This window comes from Hylobates moloch, unplaced genomic scaffold (assembly GCF_009828535.3).
Source record: "Hylobates moloch isolate HMO894 unplaced genomic scaffold, HMol_V3 SCAFFOLD_1, whole genome shotgun sequence".
NCBI lineage: Eukaryota > Metazoa > Chordata > Mammalia > Primates > Hylobatidae > Hylobates > Hylobates moloch.
Window position 1 is genome coordinate 198,387,463 of NW_026652276.1, and position 23,589 is coordinate 198,411,051.

The following is a 23,589-nucleotide window of genomic DNA, read 5'->3' on the forward strand; positions in this document are numbered from 1 at the left end:
AATGTATGTGAAATATTTAGAATTTTGCAGGTCTGTGGTAATGAATACTAATATTAGCTATCATTATTGTTATAATCCCAATAATAAATTCTGGTGCTTTGAAAATTAAACCCAAACCAAGCAGTTGATATGAAGAAGCATGTAATAATGTACAGACATAATGCTTTATAGACAACATTGAATTTGGCTCTCATGAACATCAGGAATAATGGTCATGGAGTTATTATCTCCAGCAGGAACTGTAATTGAGAGATCTTCAGAGCTTTTTCCAAGGCGATATCGCTGGGAAATAATACAGACAAGGTTACAAACTAGGACTGTGTTTTCTTCTTAAAATCTTTAGTTCAGTTTTTTCAGTAACAGATTTGTAGTAGGCATCAGGTGACTGGGGATTTATATTCTTCAAGTTGAAATATTACCTTGTTGAGAAAGAAACCATGTGTGAGACAACCATGTTGAGAAAGAAAAAGTGATTTTATAGAAAATTAATATTGATAGTGAGCATTATATGAAAATCATGAAGTTAGAACATATTTGGCCAGAAAATTTACATTAGTAGTTACCCATAGCAATTAATGCATTATAATTACACGTACCTTTTCTTTAATGAAAAAGAATTCTTTCCTTCCAAAGTTGTGCATGCTGTTGTTAAACATTAGAGAATACAGAGAAGCCAAAAAGAAAATATCTTTTTTTGATATTTTCTTAATATACTTCTGTTCCTAATAATGTTTATATTTTAGAAGCATCTCATGAAATGGGTAGATCAATTTTCTATTTAATGTTTGGATTCATTAGGCACGAAGTTAGCAAATTAATTTCCATTAGGGTGCCTGTATGATTGTAAATCCTGGACCTCCAGAAGATTTTTCAGTATTGGTTTGTAGTCTTTTGTTTAGCAGCAAATAATTAGTTCTCCAGAGCTTCTGAAATTAATTGACCACTTTAGTGGTGTTTACCTACCTAGAGAAAGAAAAGGAACTTCTACAAGTCCCTTGGTAAAATTAAGCCTCATGAACAATTAACTCAAATATACACATGGCTTATCTTTAGCGAGCATATACTCCCTAAAGTTGATTAAGCTGACCAAGTGGTTGTTGCTTATAAATTCACCATTTTATGGAGAAGAAGCAAACACTGCTAAATACCTTGTGGAATCAGAGGAGGGGAAATTAGTAACTTGACCCCAATACTGTGATTTTAAATTGAATTCTTGAAGCCTACAAGTTTTACACAGGACTTTGGAGAGCTGGATAGTATCACTTTGTCAAGTCTTACTTTTATTATGATTCTTTGAGAAAAATACATCTGACTAAATAACTCTGAATCTAAATTGGATAAAATAACTGTGACATTCAAAATGTTATTTATGATTTTAGAAAAATATCCTTATAGACACTAGATGAGTTTTAGTCTCAAATCAATCCTCCCCATCATAGTCACTTATCAAAATAACTAAAGCAAAGTGGTAGAGCTGTGATCTAGAAGTTTGGGATTTATGATCACAATCTTTTCCAATGAGTTCCCTTTTTCCTCTGCCTGCCTTCAACATTTGTATTTTTTTTTTTTTTTGGTTAGGACTATCCAGATTGTGTGGCCTATTTCAAACTCATGGCAAATACATTGGATGATGGGAAAATTTCTAATGTATTTGAATTTGTCTACACAAACTAATCTCTATTAATTCCTCAAGTGTTAATTATTTCATGCAAAAAGGAAAAAGGCTATTAGTCTTTAAGTGTATTAGTATGTCAGTATTTGGGAGAAGTGTCATGCTACTAGTGGTTTGAATTTGCTATTTTATTTTATTACATTTTATTTTATTTTCCTAGTCAAATAAAAAGTAATATTAAATACATGGAAGCATGATTGTTTTCTACACTAAAAATCATTTTGATTTGAAAAGATCTGATATCCATGACCTTCATCTGAAGTTTTGGCAGATGAAAATGTCAGATGCCTCTGTTGGATTAATAAAAGGCAAATGTCAAATCAAAAAATGAGTATAAGCTTTACTTATATGACTTTAGGAGGATATGTTATGAAAAATCAAAGCTTTAATAGTGATTATAATTGGCAAGTTCTTTTTTTATAAGGAATTACAAGTCACTCTATACAAAAATTGGAATTTTTGTCCTAAGAAATGAAATTTACTAAATTTACTGTAGTTTCATCTGTGTGTGTGTGTGTGTGTGTGTGTGTGTATTTAAAAAATCAAGTGATAGGACTTTTCCTCAATAAAATCTGAAATCTCTTATAGTTAAGTGAACAGAACAGTGTATCTAGGATGCTAGACTTTTTTTTCAAAGTTAGTTTAAAACTTATAAATAGTAAAATCTGTATGCCTTAGGGATCTCTGTTTGCTATCCCATAATGAATGATTAATTAGTTTCTGTTAGAAATAGCCAGAACTAGGCTGGGTGTGGTGGCTCATGCCTGTAATTCCAGGACTTTGGGAGGCCAAGGTAGGAGGATCTCTTAAGCCCAGGAATTTGCAACCAGCTTGGGCAGGCTGGTGAGATCCTATCTCTACAAAAACAAACAAACGAACAAAGGACAATAAGAAAGAAAGAAATAGCCAGAGCTTTGAACAAAATTTCTAAGTACACCAATGTAAAAGTCTGTCATCAATATGTAGTGGCTATGAATGGAGGTTATGAATGAAGGAGAAGGATAAGATGAACTAGAGGTGAGAGGAGAAGACAGCAGGGGCAAGTGAAAGGCAGAGCCAAGTTTATTGCTTTTTGTTTATTCCAGGTGTGTCTGCTTTGTCTCATGAAACACCTGGATGATCACTGATTTCTAGTGGAAGAAATGCTGAAAAGTCCTTACTGTGCATTTAAACATTCTAGGTTTAATATACTCAGGGTTTTTCAAAAGAAAATGTGGCTGGAGTTTTGCACTAACTAACATTTCATAAAGTGTCTAAGTATAGATGTCCGTTGTTTTTTTTTTTGTATCTCTAAGACTGGCTTGAGGTAGGCATGGAGAATTCTTTGATGGGACATAATTTTCTTTTCTTGTTTTTTTTTTTTTTTTTTGAGACGGAGTTTTGCTCTTGTTGTCCAGGCTGGAGTGCAATGGCACAATCTCGGCTCACCGCAACCTCCACCTCCCAGGTTCAAGCAATTCTCCCGCCTCAGCCTCCCGAGTAGCTGGGATTACAGGCATGTGCCACCACGCCTGGCTAATTTTTTTTGTATTTTTAGTAGAGACGGGGTTTCTCCATTTTGGTCAGGCTGGTTTCGAACTCCTTACCTCAGGTGATCCACCCACCTTGACCTCCCAAAGTGCTGGGATTACAGGCATGAGCCACCGTGCCCGGCCTGATGGGACATAATTTTCATTCAATTTTATTGATTTAACCTCACAAAATAAAATATTTCCTTAAGATGACTCTGTGGTCATTGTTGGGCAGCATAAGCTTAATGGATTTTAGTTATCATAATTTACCTTAAACCCAATTTCTATTTCAGGATATAAATAGAGGTTTATTGTGGTGAATCTTCCAGGAAATACTAAGTGATACTAACAATTATAGATGGTGAACTTAAGTCTTTATATTACTGAATTTGTTTGGTTTGATGATGCTAAGCTATGGCATTCTTGCTAACCAAAACGGTGTGTCATGGTGTAACATAACTTATTAAAATGGGCACAGATAACACAGGAAGCTTTTTATAAAAGCAGCTCACAAATTGTGTTACTTTGAACTGAACTGTCCATTTATGGGAATGGTCACTGGGTTGTAGATATGGACTAAAAGAGTTACGTTTATATTTTTTAAAAGAGATTGAGGAGATTTATTTTTAAATTTCTTGAAAATGCCTTTTTTTTGGTGTGGTATTGACAGATAGTGAAATTCTGCTCATTTGTAAATATAGTGTCATATTTTAATAATTTCAAACATATCGAAAATGCAGAATTTATTAATAGTGGGAGCATATTTTCCTTTTTACTAAATGTTCTACAGGTTCTTTTCTTTCCATCCACACACAGTGCCATTACCCTTATTCTAAGCCTTTCCAACATCTGGCAGTAGGTGATCTGCCGCACTTAGTTGTTTCCAGCTGAGCTGATTTTTAAATTTTCAGAAAATTTGTGAGCTAATTGTTAAACATGGCCGTTGTTAAAAATTAAATTTTTTCAACTTATAATTAAATAAATTATATTAAAATAAAAGTATTAAAAACTCAAAAGTTGGCTGGGCGCACTGGCTCACGTCTGTAATCCCAGCACTTTGGGAGACCGAGGTGGGTGGATCGCCTGAGGTTAGGGGTTCGAGACCAGCCTGACCAACATGGAGAAACCCTGTCTCTACTAAAAACATAAAAAAATAGCCGGGCATGGTGGTGCATGCCTGTAATCCCAGCTACCCGGGGGGCTGAGGCAGGAGAATTGCTTGAACCCAGGAGGTGGAGGTTGTGGTGAGCCGAGATTGCGCCATTGCACTCCAGCCTGGGCAACAAGAGTGAAACTCTGTCTCAAAAACAAAACAAAACAACAACAACAACAACAACAAAAAAAACCAAAAACGAAAAGGAAACAAATGAACAAAAAAAATAAAAGTTATCACTTCCTAATTATTTTACATTTTAGTATTGTCTATGCTATTAAGGTTATTTGCTTTCATTGTATTTGAAAGGTGGACTATATTCTATTGTACTTTCATTGCACTATATTCTAATATGCAACTGTGTATCCCTTCCCAACTCTGTGTTCAATGACTTTATATTTGGTTGCTTTAAAATGGTGACAATGAGAGTATTTATATCATAGAAATTGGCAAATGCTGTAAGTCAGTTTTTGTTTTTGTTTTCCGGAGAGGGGATTGTTAATATTTGCCTGCATGCAACACCACTACTTGCAGTCTGATATCTTTTGTTCTTCCTGCTTTCAGGCTCCTCTCCCAGCTCTCTGTCTAGCACAACCCCGCATACCAAGTTTTCTTAAATAGGGAAAGCTGAACATGGTAAAAGAATGAATGAAGTCAAAAGAATGTGGAAAAATCTAGGCTTTGCCATTTAGTAAAGTTTAGCATCTCTAAGCCTCCATTTCCTTATCAATAAAATTGGGCAATGATCCCTTTTAGTTCTACCCATTTAAGAAGATTTTCAAATGAAAACCACAACCTGCTCATGTTTATGAAGGCAATTTGGAAAGCACTAAATACACAGTTTTTTATTTGTAGTAAACACTTACTTTACCTTTTCACTTCCTGGCTTTAGTTTACAAGGGCTCATAATCTAAATTATATAATAAATTGCTGTCCCAGATTTTTTTACAGCCTAACTGCCACCTGTATGTTCGACTTTCCTTCTGTTCTTTATGTTAGATACTGGGATAGTATGCACCAGGTGGGTGTGCCATCACTTTCTCAGACGATGTCCACTGAAGACCCTGCATGATTGTGGCATTCATTTTCCTGCTGTATTCAGACTGGCCTCAACTATTTTCTTTATTGCTCTCCAGGAAAAATTACAAATGAATCAGATTGGGCAATGAAGGCTAAACCTAATTATCGCTCTTTGTTAAAGATAGCTCTTGTTAAAATGCAGATATTGCAAATTAATGGAAAAAATATGACATAGTAAACCATACTCACTTATTAATATCTTAGTAAGGAATAATTGATGAAGTTACTTAAACTTAGAGCCCGAATTCAGTTAAGTTTTAATGAAGGACAAGTTGTAGAGATATCGAGAACCCAGGGCAGGCGCCTACTGAATAAATTCCAGACCAAGGAAGTATAAAGAAGGACCTGGACCCTTAGGGTGGGAGCAATGAGGTTGGATATGAGGGCCGCCTGCGAAGTTTTGCCCCAGAACAGTGTCAAAATGTTTGCATTTGGCATAGCGCTTTCTCTTTTTGTTCTGAATGGCTTTGCTAAAATATTTTTTCTATTATGAATTTATCTTGCTTCTCAGATATTGCTAAAGCACTCCCTTTTGAATTTTGGTGCTTTAACATGCATTTTGATACATTACCAAATAAGGTCTGAATGACACAAATTTTAGAACTCTCCAGAGAAAAGAAAGATGCTGAGGGAAAAAGCATACATAGGCTTGGGACTCACTAAATCCCAGTTCAATTCCTTTCTTTAATAAATACATTCAATTTTACCTGAGAAAGCTCTCATGCTCTCGAATTTTATTTAGAAATTTCTCTTTGTACATGATTGATTTCACAATCCTTCTGCCTCCTCTTCTACTTTCTTCTTTCTAGATTTTCCTATCTTTATGAAGATTATTCTGCCTTATCCTCAACAGTTAGAAACAGTATTTTTGAAAATCACTAGGGTATCCTGCATAGTGATTTCCCATGCCAACTTTACTAATTTCCATTATAAATTATTATTTATTGATGCCTAGAGGGCAGATGAGTGTAGCTGCTATGGAGTGAGGAGACAAACCATAAGAAAGTTATGATCCTACCCTCAAGTAATGATTCAGACATGATAATTAAGTCAACAAATTGATAGAAACTAGTCACTAACTCTCTGGCTATAGTCATTCTTTCAATGAATAGCTCATTACTGAGTATACTGTGCTACAGTAACAAAATTATATAAGGCTGTTGATTAAGTGTTGATTAAGTGCATGTCTTATTCAGAGTTTTTTTATATTTGAAATGGAAGAGGCTGGACTTCAGTAATTTGCTATAAACTGCTAGTATATGATTATTTGGGGGCAGTTATTTTTTTAAAGAATAATTTAAATATGGAATGTTTAGCAGTTTGTTTTTTACCTGGGAAAAACCATACTATTATTCCCAATCCCTTTGACAAAGTGACAGTCACATTAATTCAGAGATATTGATGTTTTATACAGGTGTAGCCTGTAAGAGATGAAGCCTGGTATTTATAGAAATTGACTTATTTTATTCTCATATTTACATGTGCATAATTTTCCATATGCCAGAAAATTTGAATAGTATCAGATTCCAAATCTGTATTGGAGACCAAATCAAGTGAATATCTGTTCCTCTTCTCTTTATTTTAGCTGGACCAGACCAATTTTGAGGAAAGGATACAGACAGCGCCTGGAATTGTCAGACATATACCAAATCCCTTCTGCTGATTCTGCTGACAATCTATCTGAAAAATTGGAAAGGTATGTTCATGTACATTGTTTAGTTGAAGAGAGAAATTCATATTATTAATTATTTAGAGAAGAGAAAGCAAACATGTTGTAAGTTTAATTCTTATATTTAAAAATAGGAGCCAGGTATGGTGGCTAATGCCTGTAATCCCAACTACTTGGGAGGCCAAGATGAGAGGATTGCTTGAGACCAGGAGTTTGATACCAGCCTGGGCAACATAGCAAGATCTTATCTCTACACAAAATAAAAAAGTTAGCTGGGAATGGTAGTGCATGCTTGTATTCCCAGCTACTCAGGAGGCTGAAGCAGGAGGATTACTTGAGCCCAGGAGTTTGAGGTTGCAGTGAGCTATGATTGTGCCACTGCACTCCAGCCTGGGTGACAGAGCAAAACCCTCTCTCTCTAAAAAAAAAAAAAAAAAAAGGAACATCTCATTTTCACACTGAAATGTTGACTGAAATCATTAAACAATAAAATCATAAAAGAAAAATAATCAGTTTCCTAAGAAATGATTTTTTTTCCTGAAAAGTACACATTTGGTTTCAGAGAATTTGTCTCATTAGAGACCATGAGATGGATTTTGTGAAAACTAAAGTAACACCATTATGAAGTAAATTGTGTATATTTGCTTTCAAAATCTTTATATTTGAATACAAATGTACTCCCTGGGAAGTCTTAAGGTAATGGCTACTGGCTATCAAACAAATGTAAAAATTGTATATTTTTGAGTACCTATTACATGCCAGGTAGAATATCTCCTCTCAGCCACTCTGAGTGGAAAGCATCATTATCTCTATTTTACAGAAAGGCAAACTGAGGCTCAGAAAGATGATATACTTTGCCAGTTAATGAATGATGGAACCATGATTCCAGCTGAGGTCTGTATTGCCTTGCTCTCTAGGAATGGTAGTCCCCCCCATAAAGAATTTCTATTTCCTTTCCAGTTAAAAGGTTAGGACCCTTTTGATTGCCAGTGACAGAAACCCAATTAACTAGCTAAAGTAAATAAAAAGAAGGAATTTATTGGCTCATGAAGCCTGAACTGTGTGAAGACCTAGGTGGACAACTGGACTTAGGAACTCAATGAGACCAAGGACTCAAATGCCAACTGGTGGCATTTGCCTTATGCTGGTTTTATTTTCTCAGACTGGACCAGCTTTCTACATAAAGTGGGTCCCTGGTTAGAACTCTTTGCTCCTATCTTTAAGGACCACGAAAGAAGGAGCCCTTTGTTGTTGGCTAAATGTGAAAAACCCCAGAGACTCTTGAGTCACAATGCTTACCCCTTGGGCCACTCATAGTCTAGAATGAGCTAGGCTGAGTCTCGTGCCAACAGCACAGGCCTGATGCCAGATAAAGGAGAGAGTGAAGGGGGATAAAAGATAAGACATAGCTACTAAATTGTTGCACCAAAGTAAAAACATTGAGTTGACTTGCAATTTGTTTCTTTTAATTAAATTCATTTCCTTTTTTTGGCATTTTGAAGGCAAAGTAAGATATTAAACTTCATTTTTATTGATTTTATTCAAAGAATTAAGCTAGTGGGAGTAGCAGATTCACACTTCTAAGATCAAGGGCCAGCTTCTATTATTGAACACTTGATGTGTGCAAGTGCCATGAGGTAGGGATACTTTGTTTTGTTTTTTATTTTTTATTGGGTTCGATCTCTTTTGTTTATGATGTATCCCCAAGTGCCTAGAATAGGGCCTGGCATATGGTATATACTCAATAAATATTTGTTGAATGAATCCATGATGGAATGAGAAATGGCTAGCATTACGTAGAAACCTGTAGCATTGCTGGAGAGATAAAATATATAAACATAATCCATTGCAGGTATATTGACAAGTTCAAAATAATATAATGGATATTGAATATCTAAGTTTTTGTTGTTGTTGTTGTTGTTGTTGTTGTTGTTGCTGTTGTTTTTGAGACAGAGTCTTGCTCTGTTGCCCAGGCTGGAGTGTAATGGTACGATTTTGGCTCACTGCAACCTCCACCTCCTGGATTCAAGTGATTCTCCTGCCTCAGCCTCTCGAGTAGCTGGGTTTATAGGCACCCGCCACAACGCCTGGCTAATTTTTGTATTTTAGTAGACATGGAGTTTCGCCATGTTGGCCAGGCTAGTCTTGAACTCCTGACCTCAAATGATCCACCCACCTTGGCCTCCCAAAATGCTGGGATTATAGGTGTGAGCCACTGTGCCCAGCTTTCAATATCTAAGTTTTAATTGGATGCTAAGGGAATGATTAATCAGAGTAGGGCTGGGTTAATTGAAAAATGTGATACATTTGTATTTATGGCCAGATAGAGAACATGAATCTGAATTTGCAGAATTATCTTGGCTTAACATTTTTTTCTTTCCAGTTTTCACTGTATCCCCTATGTTGATTCAGTTTAAAAAATATACCTATTTTACTTCAATTCAACAATGCTATACCAGTACAAACCCATACATTCTATTATTTTTGTTTTGTTTTGTTTTTTTATCTCTTCACCCTGTTACTTCTTTTCTTATAAAATTGGTATTTGAAATTTATTGAAATATTTTGGAAGAGTGACATACCATTTTTGGTACTTTGTACCTCTGCACCCTTGGGAAGTGACCCTGGCTTCACATTTCATAACTGCCTTGTGACCATGGCCCTCAAGTGGTTGCTAGATGGTTGAAGAACATTAACCTATCTGGCTCAATTTTGTGACCATGGATTGAATCCTCTACATAACTGCAGTGTGCAAACCACATATTCATTCCAAGATTGTAGTCAGGATATGAACTTTTTAAGAATAAAACTTCTTCCCTTCTGATCTGGGCCTGGTATGTGGTCCTACTGGAACCACATCACCTACTCTTGGTGCTAACAATTTGTGGCACCAAGTTGTTCAAGTTTCACCCATTAAAGAAATTCCCTGAACTTGCCTTCTCCTCAGGTAACTACCCCATTTTTTTTTTTTTTCTTTCATAGCTAACATTCTCTGCTCTGCTAGTCTCTCTACTTCACTTTCATTTACATCTCAGCTCCTGAAGTATGGTTTCCACCATGTTCCTAAAACTCCATTGCCTAGGGTCACTAGAGACCTCTTGTAAAATATAACGACACCTTTCTACATTACTTCGGTGTGGACCACTTTTTCACATTGGACCGATTTTGTTGGTTTATGTACACACCCCTTCCTTGGCTTTCCCATCTGATCCATTTCTCCTTTGATGGAGAAGGTGAGTCTGCTCCATATTTAGCTTCTTACTCTGAGTAACCAAATGTTATGGATGGGAGGTTAGCTCTGTGTGTGAGAGAAAGGTGGAGAAGAGTGTGGGGAGGGAAATAGATGGGAAAAGGTAATTAGGCTTTATAGAAAGGCTCTCATTAGCAAGCTTCTAGGGGATGCCAAGATCCATGCTCAGAGATTGCCAGGCTTGTCTTCAAATCTCAGCTGTATATTACTCCTTTATGTTTTTTGTTTGTTTGTGTTGTTTGTTTTTGAGAGAGTCTCGCTCTGTCACCCAGGCTGGAATGTAGTGGTGTGATCTCAGCTCACTGCGAACTCTGCCTCCTGGGTTCAAGCGAATCTCAGTCTCGTGAGTAGCTGGGACTACAGGCGTGTGCCACCATGCCTGGCTAATTTTTGTAGACATGGGATTTTGCTATGCTGGCTGGTCTTGAACTCCTGACCTCAAGTGATCTACCTGCCTTGGCCTCCCAAAGTGTTGGGATTAGTGGCGTGAGCCACTGCCCCGGCCTATTACTTCTTTAGAGTGATTTAGGGCCATGTTTACTTATGGTAACTTGACAGTAATGGGAATAACAATTGATGAAATGTAAAGCCTTTATCTAATTGTTTACCTAGTTCTTGCTTGTGGTTCATGAAATTTTTCATCTCTGTACAGTATGAAAATTAAGATGATAATATTTAGAGATATTTTATTCCTTTGTGAAGAGAAAAAAGGCTTTTATTAACAGAAATCAGTGGCAATAACTTAATAAATACAATCAGCTGGTGTTCCTATAGTATTTAAAAGAAAACAGAAAGTTTGCTAGATTTCAGCCAGTTTTCAGACTATTTAATGTCTATTCTTACTATAATAGAAAATATATAATTTGATCCTGTTCTCATTTTTCAAAGAACTTTACTCTAATAAATTATTTTAGTGGTTGAAAATGAAGTTTAATGATATTTTATGCCTCTACTTTTAAAAACAAATTCTAACAGATTTTTCTCATGTTAAATCACAGAAAAAGCCACCTGACATTTTAACTTGTTTTTGATTTGACAGTGAAATCTTGTAAATCTGCCACAGTTCTAAACCAATAAAGATCAAGGTATAAGGGAAAAATGTAGAATATTTATGTGTTTATTTTTTCCACCTTGTTCTAAGCAGAGCAATGAGTATTCATAAAAGCCTTACTTTATTTGTCCACCCTTTTCATTGTTCTTTAGAAGCCCAACACTTTTCTTTAACACATACAATGTGGCCTTTTCATGAAATCAATTCCCTGCACAGTGATATATGGCAGAGCATTGAATTCTGCCAAATATCTGGCTGAGTGTTTGGTGTTGGAGGGTCTCCATGAGATTTTGTCTCTGTAATACTTGGGTTAATCTCCTTGGATATACTTGTGTGAATCAAACTATGTTAAGGGAAATAGAACAACTAAAATATTTGCACATGCAACTTATTGGTCCCACTTTTTATTCTTTTGCAGAGAATGGGATAGAGAGCTGGCTTCAAAGAAAAATCCCAAACTCATTAATGCCCTTCGGCGATGCTTTTTCTGGAGATTTATGTTCTATGGAATCTTTTTATATTTAGGGGTAAGGATCCCATTTGTACATTCATTATGTATCACATAACTATATTCATTTTTGTGATTATTAAAGGACTAGGAAATCTGGTGAATAGGTGTAAAAATATAAAGGATGAATCCAACTCCAAACACTAAGAAACCACCTAAAACTCTAGTAAGGATAAATAAAAATCCTTTGGAACTAAAATGTCCTGGAGCACGGGTGGCAATTTACAATCTCAATGGGCTCAGCAAAATAAATTGCTTGCTTAAAAAATTATTTTCTGTTATGATTCCAAATCACATTATCTTACTAGTACATGAGATTACTGGTGGCTTTATTTTGCTGTATTCAACAGGAGAATGTCAGGAGGTAATGTCAGCAGAATTAGGTCAAATGCAGCTAATTACACATATGAATGTTTGTAATATTTTGAAATCATATCTGCATGGTGAATTGTTTCAAAGAAAAATACTAAAAACTTAAAGTATAGCAGCTTTAAATACTAAATAAATAATACTAAAAATTTAAAGTTCTCTTGCAATATATTTTCTTAATATCTTACATCTCATCAGTGTGAAGAGTTGCACACCTGAAAATCCAGGCTTTGTGATGTTTAAGTGCCTTGTATGTTCCCCAGCTGCTGTCCAATGTGACTCCGATTTATTATTTTCTACATCATGAAAGCATTATTTGAATCCTTGGTTGTAACCTATAAAAGGAGACAGATTCACGACTTGTTTAATCTTCTTGTTAAAGCTGTGCACGATATTTGCTTTGGGGCATTTACTTATCATATGGATTGACTTGTGTTTATATTGATCTTTATGCCTCAGGGAGTTAAACAGTGTCTCCCAACGAAATGCCATTTGTGTTACATTGCTTAAAAAATTTCAGTTCATACACCCCCATGAAAAATACATTTAAAACTTATCTTAACCAAGATGACTACACTTAGGTCCAGAATGTTCTCTAATGCTCTTGATAATTTCCTAGAAGAAATTTTTCTGACTTTTGAAATAATAGATCCATAATATATATTCTATGGAAATCTGAAACCATTTGGGCATTTGGGGGTAAAAGGTATTTTATTAGTAAATTTAAATGAGGTAGCTGGATAATTAAATGTCTTTTAAGTTACCTTTGAGATGATTTTTCTCAATCAGAGCACCACCCAGAGCTTTGAGAAACAATTTTATTCACAGCTTCTGATTCTATTTGATGTAATTTTTAGAAAACAAGTTTTGCTGGTTGCTTTGAATCAGGGTATGGAGTACAGTTCACTCTGATACTATCTTATAAATCATGTAAGTATATAACATTTTCAGTAAGTGATTGCTGGATTGAAGTGAATGATATTTCAAGTAATTGTTACGTCATGGCCAAGATTTCAGTGAAACTCAAAATTTCTCCTGGTTGTGGTCTCCATTGCATGCTGCTTCTATTGATTAACATAAGCACTACTGAGTAGAAGCTGGAAGAGGGGTCTAATTAGAAGGCCCGTTTCTATGCTCTGCTTGTCTTGTAAAATAATTTATTTCTCTAGATCCCACCAACATAGTAGTTTCATGTAAGCAAAAACACCCACCTAAATGTCAAAGTTTGTATGATACATGGACATATCTATAGAATTTTTTTTGGTCTGGTGCATGCCAAAAAATAAACATGATATAGAATAATTTAATATTTATTGAGTACCTAATCTGTTCCTGTTCAATATGAAGGTCTTTATGCAGATTATTTTATTTTATTTTCCTAGTAACTCCATGGAGCAAAAATTGTCTCTAATTTATATAATAGGAAGTTGAGAATGAGGTAAATTAAGTAACTTTCCCAAAGTTACACATATGGTAAATTTGAGAGATATCCCAGTCTCTTTAGCTCCAAAGCCTTTGACCCTTTCACCATACCAGATTATGATTGCTATTAATATATAATTATAATTATAATGATTGTATTTAGGTACTCAACAGAATGGTGACTCTAGTAACCAGCCTTGGTTCTGCTGAGCTTCTCTGCATCTTCTCAGGAGACACAGGCTACAGAGCTTGAAGGCTGAGGATTCTTCTAGGGTCACTTCAGGGGCAAATCTGAAGAAAGTTCACAACTTTCTTCAGGACAGGAATCAACGAGATCTTCTCACTTACTTATACCTGGGGGAGGAACTGTATGAAATCCACCCAAGAGCCAGTCATGCTAAGGGCCAAACTTATAGACAAAAATAAGGGATAGGAGAATGGAGTACGTATGGAGAAAGACTAAATTGTTCTTAAACTTCTCAAGCTTAAAAATATCCCAGCAAAAGAGATCGTAAAAGCCCTTCATGGCGTATTAATTATCCATGCATGGGGGTGAGTGGAGAGGTACTCCACTCCATGGGGGTGAGTGGAGAGGTACCTCAAAGGCTACAGCTTTGGAACTAGCAGCACATTTGAAGGGGAAAGCATGTTTCCACCATCTCAACTCTTACTGATAACCAATGGAATATTGGTGAGTAAAGGATCCTGGGGGAAGAAGCAGCTGAAATGTGTATGGTGAGAAGGCAGAGAGAAGAATATTTATATTGGGAATGGCACAAGTGTGATGAGGCTGCAGGTTTTTCACCCTTGTCATAGAGAAAAAGCCATGCTGACACCATGCAGTTTTAAATAGTGAGAAATTTGCAAATTGTTAGGTCTTAAATAATTTAGATAACCATAGTGGCCATTTAGATTAGTGCAGTTTCTTCAGGATATCTGATCTCTTGATTTCATTCTTTTTGTCTCTTATAAGAATAAAAGAGGGGGAGAAAATTTAGCGATTATAGTATTTCTCTACATTTTCTCCATCCTTTTACATAACTTACACCAGTGCCTTCCTATTTATAGTATTCTTTATGGATATTTCTTCTTTTCTTTCATTGAGCAAGGATAAATGAGCCAGGGATTCTTGAAACTACTGTAACACTTCTCTTAGAAATAGATGGTCATTCTTTCAGAATGTCTACACATTCTTAGTCCCTCTAAACAATGATAGTTGTGGCATAAAAATATTTGGTTGGTTTCAGGACTGATAGAGAAAAGTACTATAAAATTTGCTGTTAACTGTGAAAGGTTAAAAAAAGGAAGTGCCATCATGAAGGAGCTAATCTTTCTGAAGTACTGCTGTAGTTTTAAACATTATTAGCTATGACTTCTCACCATTAACTATGCACTTGTTTTTTCTTCATCTGACTCAGCAGCCAGATAGATGCAACGTTGTCTTTAACATTTAAGACTCCTAGCAAGCCCGGGCATGGTGGCTCACACCTGTAATCCCAGCGCTTTGGGAGGCCGAGGTGGGCAAATCACAAGGTCAGGAGTTTGAGACCAGCCTGGCCAATATGGTGAAACCCTGTCTCTACTAAAAGTACAAAAATCAGCCAGGTGTGGTTGCATGGTGGCGGGCACCTGTGGTCCCAGCTACTGGAGGCTGAGGCAGGAGAATAGCTTGAACCTGGGAGGTGGAGGTTGCAGTGAGCCGAGATCGCACCACTGCACTCCAGCCTGGGTGACAGAGCGAGACTCCATCTCAAAAAAAAAAAAAAAAAAAAAGACTCCTAGCATGGAAGAGAAACTGGCTGTTGAAAACCTGAATGTGAGAGTCAATCAAGGATAGTTTGAGGGAAGCCAAGTAGAGGGAGCTCTGTAAGCAGATTGGTGAGAGAATATGATTATACAATGCATTTATTATGATAAGAAATTCACAAGCATTCATTCAAAAATACTCTTGATTCCTAGGCAGCTCTGGTCATATTTCTACCAACAAATTGAGGCACATGTCAGTGCAGCCTAGGTCAGACTACCTTTTTTCATTAAACCTCACAAAATTAAAGGACATACAGGAGAAGTCCTGGTACTCATGTTACAGGCTACAGTCTATATGGCAAAGGAGGATCTCTGTCCCTTATGTTTGGATAAAAACATTGGGTAGGCATTTGAATATAAGCCTACTGCTAATATGGGGCTAAAGTCTTTGGACCCCTAAAGATTTGCTGAAAAATTACTGACAGGAGGCAGATTGATAAGAGGAAAGGCACATAAATGTATTTGACATGTATACATGGGAGCCTTCAGGATGAAGACCCACCCTCTCAGTGCAATATGGAAGCTTGTATACCATCTTGAGGTTACAGAAAGAATGGGGGTTTGGATCTTTGTAAAACAGGTTTCAGTGGCAAGACAGGTTATGAGAGGGAGAAAGGAAGAGACTTGGGTAGCAAAGGGGGTCTTGTTTTGTAGATAAATCCTTGGCAGCCCACAGAGAACATAGATGGTGAATGTTTCTTTTCAGACCTTGGCAGGTGTCAGATTCACAATTAATCTCTCCTAGATTTGAAAAAAAAAAAAAAAAAAAGGTCTAGAAAGGGAGAGCCTGGCTGCACTAATGCATTTTCTACAGATGCAAATTTCTCCCACAAAATACGGCTTTGCAGGTCCACTTCTATCTGCTGGGCCTGTGGCAACCATTTCAAAATATGTGAATGAAATATATGTGGGGGTAAACTATTTTTATTTACTTCACTAAAGAAGGGATGGTGTTCTCTCGGGAATTCTGTGATAGAGAGCCTGTGGCTTAGGCACTTTGATTTATGTATATCTCTTCCTGTGATTGGCTATCTAGGGACTGCTATCTCCAGCAAATCTTCTGCCATGTAGAATTCCTTTCTCATCTTTCTGTCTCACTCCCTTATCTAGCTGCTTCTCTAACCCTAGAGTGACACTGCACTCCCCACAATCTCCTATGTCCTGAATATTTTACCCCAACCTAAACTCCATCTCTAACACAGCTGCACTTTCTTGTGCTGCCTACTGCATTGTACATCTTCCCCTTAGTTCCCATGATGCAACTCGGCCCTACCCCAGAAAATGTAATTTAATTGGTCTGGGATAAAACCTGGGACACTATCATTCTTGAAATGTTCCCCAAGCAATTCTAATTATATAGCCAAAGTTGAGAACTACTTGTAGACAGGCATCAGCATGATCACTTAATGATTTGACTTCTGCTAGATCTAAGGTGAGGAAATTGGAGAGTGGTATCCATAGAAAGAACTGTTTAATTTAATTTTTTTTATTTCTTCTTCTAAAAAAAAAATCCAACGAGATACATGTGCAGAACATGCAGGTTTGTTACATAGGTATAATGTGCCATGGTAGTTTGTTCCACCTATTGACCCATCCTCTAAGTTCACTCCCCCACTCCTTACTTCCCAGCAGGCGCTGGTTTATGTTGTTCCCCTCTCTGGGTCCACCTGTTCTCAATGTTCAACTCCCTTTTACGAGTGAGAACACATGGTGTTTGGTTTTCTGTTCCTGTGTTAATTTGCTGAGGATGATGGTTTCCAGCTTCATCCATGTCCCTGCAAAGGACATGATCTCATTCCTTTTTATGGCTGCATAGTATTTCATGATGTATATGTACCACATTTTCTTTATCCAGTCTATCATTGATGGGCATTTGGGTTGGTTCCATGTCTTTGCTATTGTAAATAGTTCTGCAGTAAACATATGTGTGCATGTGTCTTTATAGTAGAATGATTTATATTACTTTGGGTATATACCCAGTAATGAGATTGCTGGGTCAAATGGCATTTCTGGTTCTAGATACTTGGGGAATCGCCACACTGTCTTCCACAATGGTTGAACTAATTTATACTCCCACTAACAGTGTAAAAGCGTTCTTATTTCTCCACAGCCTCACCATCATCTATTGTTTCCTAACTTTTTAATAACTGCCATTCTGACTGGCATGAGATGGTATCTCACTGTGGTTTTGATTTGCATTTATCTGATGATCAGTGATGCTGAGATTTTTAAAATATGTTTGTTGGCCATGTAAATGTCTTTTGTGAAGTGTCTGTTCATATCCTTTGCCCACCTTAATAGGGTTTTTTTTTCTTGTAAATTTGTTTAAGTGCCTTGTAAATTATGGAAATTAGACCTTTGTCAGATGGATAGATTGCAAAAATTTTCTCCCAGTCTGTAGGTTGCCTGTTCACTCTGATGATAGTTTCTTTTGCTGTGCAGAAGCTCTTTAGTTTAATTAGATCCCATTTGTCAATTTTGGCTTTTTTTGCAATTGCTTTTGGCATTTTCATCGTGAAGTCTTTGCCCGTGCCTATGTCCTGAATGGTATTGCTTAGGTTTTCTTCTAGGGTTTTTATAGTTTTGGGTTTTACATTTAAGTCTTTAATACATCTTGAGTTAATTTTTGTATAAGGTATAAGGAAGGGGTCCAGTTTCAGTTTTATGCGTAATGGTTAGGCAGTTTTCCCACCACCATTTACTGAATAGGAGATCTTTTCCTCATTGCTTGTTTTTGTCAGATTTGTCGAAGATCAGATGGTTGTAGATGTGTGGTGTTATTTCTGAGGTCTCTGTTCTGCACCATTGGTATATATGTCTGTTATGGTACCAGTCCCATGCTGTTTTGGTTACTGTAGCCTTATATTTTGAAGTCTGATAGCGTGATGCCTCCAGCTTTGTTCTTTTTGCTTAGGATTGTCTTGGCTATATGGAGTCTTCTTTGATTCCATATGAAATTTAAAATATTTTTTTTTTATTCTGTGAGGAATGTCAATGGTAGTTTGATGGGAATAGCATTGAAATTATAAATTACTTTGGGCAGTATAGCCATGTTCACGATATTGATTCTTTCTATCCATGAGGATGGCATGTTTTTCTATTTGTTTGTGTCCTCTCTTATTTCCTTGAGCAGTGGTTTGTAGTTCTCCTTAAAGAGGTCCTTCACATCCTTTGTTAGCTGTATTCCTAGGTATTTTGTTCTCTTTGTAGTGACTGTGAATGGGAGTTCATTCATGATTTGCCTCTCTGCTTCCTATTGTTGGTGTAAACAAAATTCATTTCTTGTTCTTAATTTGTCAAATTTTGGAATCAAATCTATTTTCAAATTAGAAATTGCTTGTGATAATGGTTTTGCAACTTAGACTGGATATGAGATGATGAGATATTAGTTCTTTCATTCCTTTGTAGGAATATGGTGCATCTTGCATTCTTTTAGCTAACTAGTGTCCTTTAATGACTAATGAATATGACATGGTGAAACAAAGTAAAATATATATGATGCACTAAGTATGCATCGTTTCCAAAGGTTCAGCATTTTTTTTTTTTCGTTAACTCTGCTGGGATCTGCTTTATGTGCTGATAACATAAACTTATTTTATGATCTTAAGCAAATAAAAAAACTTGTCTGGACCTCAGTTTCCTTAACTGTACAATTGAGGGAAACTGTATAGTATAGCTATAGTACAGTATACCATCTCTACCTGTCACTTCCATCTTTTAAATTATATGTATGTAACATGGGGCCTAGAGAAATGGTATTTATCTTAAATTACAGTGATACTAGCTTATAACTTAATTTGCTAGGTCATGTTGAACCGATAACAATGTGTGAACTGATGAGCAACTGAGAAGTAACCAGGTTGTGTTATAACAGTTTATTTTTGATTTAGGGTTATCAATAAGGGTGGCGGTGGGGAGGGGACTTTGGAGTCCAACTGTCTAGTTCGATATTAGTTTTTGTTTATTTTTATTTTTAATTTTTGTGGGTACATAGTAGGTATATATATTTATGGGGTACATGTGATGTTTTCATATAGGCATGCAATGTGAAATAAGCACATCATGGAGAATGGGGTATCCATCCCCTCAAACACTTATCTTTTGAGTTACCAACAATCCAGTTACACTCTTTAAGTTATCAAATCACAGTTTTGCCAGCTACTAGCCATGTGATTTTGGGTAGGTTACTTAAATTCTCTTCATCTCGATTTCATTATTGTAAAGTGGAGATAATGATAGCACTTTTTTTCTTTTTCTTTTTTCTTTTATTTTTTATTATTATACTTTAAGTTCTGGGATACTTGTGCAGAACGTGCAAGTTTGTTACATAGGTATACATGTGCCATGGTGGTTTGCTGCACCCATCAACCCGTCATCTACATTAGGTATTTCTCCTAATGCTATCTCTCCCCTTGCTCCCCACTGCCTCACAGGCAGCTGTGTGTGATGTTCCCCTCCCTGTGTCCATGTGTTCTCATTGTTCAGCTCCCACTTATGAGTGAGAACATATGGTGTTTGGTTTTCTGTTCTTGTGTTAGTTTGCTGAGAATGATGGCTTCCAGCTTCATCCATGTTCCTGAAAGGACGTGAACGCATCCTTTTTTATGGCTGTATAGTATTCCATGGTGTATATGTGCCACATTTTCTTTATCCAGTCTATCATTGGTGGACATTTGGGTTGGTTCCAAGTCTTTGCTATTGTGAACACTGCTGCAGTGAACATACATGTGCATATGTCTTTCTAGTCAAATAAGTTATAATCCTTTGGGTATATACCCAGTAATGGGATTGCTGGATCAAATGGTATTTCTGGTTCTAGATCCTTGAGGAATTGCCACACTGTCTTCCACAATGGTTGAATTAATTTACACTCCCACCAACAGTGTAAAAGCATTCCTATTTCTCCACATCCTCTGTTGTTTCCTGACTTTTTAATGATTGCCATTCTAACTGGTGTGAGATGGTATCTCATTGTGGTTTTGATTTGCATTTCTCTAATGACTAGTGATGATGAGCTTCTTTTCATGTGTTTGTTGGCCGCCTAAATGTCTTCTTTTGAGAAGTGTCTGTTCATATCCTTTGCCCACTTTTTGATGGGGTTGTTTGTTTTTCTCCTGTAAATTTGTTTAAGTTCCTTGTAGATTTTGGATATTAGCTCTTTGTCAGGTAGATAGGTTGCAAACATTTTCTCCCATTCTGGAAGTTGCCTGTTCACTCTGATGATAGTTTCTTTTGCTGTATAGAACATGTTTTATAGAGTTGTTGTGAGAATTAAATGCATTAAGCACATAGAATAGATTCTGGCACATAGCAAGTGCTCTCTCTATATAGAGCCCTATATATAGTTGGTGCAAAAGTAATTGTGGTTTTCACCATTGAAAGTAATGGCAAAGACCATAATTACCTTTTCACCAATTTAAATATATGAAAGGAATGTATATATAAAACCTATATATAATATGTCACATATATGTCTCTAACCTATTATTATAATACATAACATATGTTATAATTGTATATAACATATGTTATATAATAATATAGTAATATTTATTCTAAATAAATATATAATACTATAAATAATATAATTTATATATATGATTATACTATAATATATAACAGGCTATATTATATATTATTAATATGTACATATATACATATGTGTATATATGTGTCTTTCATAGACTTAAATATATAGCAGCAATAATAGGTTAGAAAATAGTAAACATATATACATATAGAAAACATATATATGTATGTTTCTGCCTTTCATTTTTAGAGACAGGGTCTCATCATGTTGCCCAGGTTGGTCTCAAACTCCTGGGCTCAAGTGATCCTACTGCTTTGGCCTCCCGAAGTGCTGGGATTTCAGACGTGAGACGCTGCACCCAGTCCGGTCCCTATATTTTTGAATAGGCTCTCTACCTAAGTGCACAAATACTCGTTATTTACATTTAGTTATTTCTGTATATATGCTATAAGCAAATCTTGTAGCACCAGTTTGATTTTTATAAGGCACAAGAATATATTTTACTAATGCTTTAAAATGACAGCTAGATTCTAGTATTACTTTAGAAATTAAAATTAATATTTTAACACATCTTTCTTTTTTTTTTTTTTTTTTTTTTTTTTTTTTTTTTTTTTTTTTTTTTTTGAGACGGAGTCTTGCTCTGTCGCCCAGGCTGGAGTGCAGTGGCGCAGTCTCGGCTCACTGCAAGCTCCGCTTCCCGGGTTCACGCCATTCTCCTGCCTCAGCCTCTCCGAGTAGCTGGGACTACAGGCGCCCGCCACCACGCCCGGCTAATTTTTTTGTATTTTTAGTAGAGACGGGGTTTCACCGTGGTCTTGATCTCCTGACCTCGTGATCCGCCCGCCTCGGCCTCCCAAAGTGCTGGGATTACAAGCGTGAGCCACCGCGCCCGGCCCAACACATCTTTCATTATTGTATTATCTGAACCAAACCTATTATTGCTGCTATTTCAGCAAATCCAGGGGCTTTTTCTTATAAAATATGAAGAATATAGCTTAGATTTCTAGTGAAGATGTTACCAGTAATAATTAATAAAATCAGTAAGCACTAAAAGGAAAATACCAAAACCAAAATATTTTGAATTAGTCATTGAATCTAAAGGAAAGGTAGATTTTTTTTGAGATTCTGTTCTACGTGTGGTATATGTGTATTTTTGCAAAAACTATAAACAATTGTGGCAAAATGAAGGAAATATTTAAAAATAAACCTCTTAATTCTTCAGTGGATTAAGCATGAATATGTTTTTATTTTCTATGATGAATATAGAAAAATTCATTTCCTTAGCAATTTATATGAAGCCAAAAACTATTGTCAGACTTTGCTGTATCAAAATAGACAAAAAATTGACACTCACTTTTACCCTGCCAAAAGCAAAATCTTAAACTTTTGCTTTAGTATATAAGCCAGCATTCATTGTATCCTATGATAGGTTCTGAGTGTAGGTGTATTTGCTTTCTTCCATTTTTTGTATGCATGTTTTCTTTTTATTTATTATTGTAAGTTATATGAAATTTTTATCCAAATTTTTATTTTTTTCTGATTAATAATCAGAATAATCAGATAATTACTGATAAATTTGATGTTAATCCTTCCAGCTTTTTCCCATGGGAATTTATACTTAATAAAGGGGAGAGGTCATCATTACATAATGTGCTATTAATCTGCTTCTCCCTTTAATGTGTTGTGAATGCCTTTCCATGTCATTAGATGTTTTTCTACCTAGTTACTTTCATGAATCATATGGCTGTACCATGACTTATTTAATCAGTTCCTCATCATTGAGTATGTAAATTGCCTCAATTTTTTTTACTACCATAAAACGTCCTTCAATACACACCCCTTTAAAAACTGACTCTTAGAAGGTGTTCTTGACTCTCTACCTAAATGTACAAATACAAATAAATTGCTTTCCAGAAAAGGTGCACTACTAATTTACTTTCCTGATACTAAACTGTGAAAATTCAGTCCTAACAATAGATATTTAAAAAAATGTTTTAAAAATGCTAAGTGAAAAAGAGCATATTATTATTTTCATTTGCATTACTTTTGGTTCCTAGTGAGTTTACTCTGTTTTTGTATATTAATTATGCATTTATATTTCTTTTTGTGTGTGAATTGCCTTTCATGTCCTTTGTGTGGTTTTATTTTGGTGTATTTGTCTTTTACTTGATACATGAGAGAATATTTTCCCTAGCCTGTCAATTGCCTTGTAATTTTGTTTCTAGTGAGTTCTTTTTTTTTTTTTTTTTACAATTAAAAGCTTTAATTTTTGAAAAATTTGCTGGCAAATCTATATATCTTTTTGTTTTCTGCTTTGACATTATTCTTTTATAAAGGCCCATGCCACTCAAATATTATGTAAGCATGCATCTATGTTATTATTACTTCATCTTTTACATTTAAATATCTACTCTATTTAGAATTCATTGTGATGCATGTATGAGGTAGAAATCTGACTTCAAAAAGATGAGTATCCAATTTGTCCATCATTTATTGCATGATCTCTTTCTCCACTGAATTAAAATGCCGTATTTTATAATATATTAAAGTATTACATGTGCTTGGACA

The 23,589-nt window shown here is 35.8% G+C and overlaps 1 protein-coding gene across 1 annotated transcript in view; it reads left to right on the forward strand.

Moving 5' to 3' along the window:
* Window positions 1-208: 208 nt before the first annotated feature.
* The window catches only part of CFTR (CF transmembrane conductance regulator), a 166,215-nt gene continuing 142,834 nt past the window's right edge, over window positions 209-23,589 (forward strand). Inside the window, exons 1-3 of the mRNA XM_058441560.1 lie at window positions 209-303; window positions 6,960-7,112; window positions 11,805-11,913. Of these exons, the coding sequence (XP_058297543.1) occupies window positions 209-303; window positions 6,960-7,112; window positions 11,805-11,913 (357 nt within the window). The remainder of the gene's footprint in view (window positions 304-6,959; window positions 7,113-11,804; window positions 11,914-23,589) is intronic.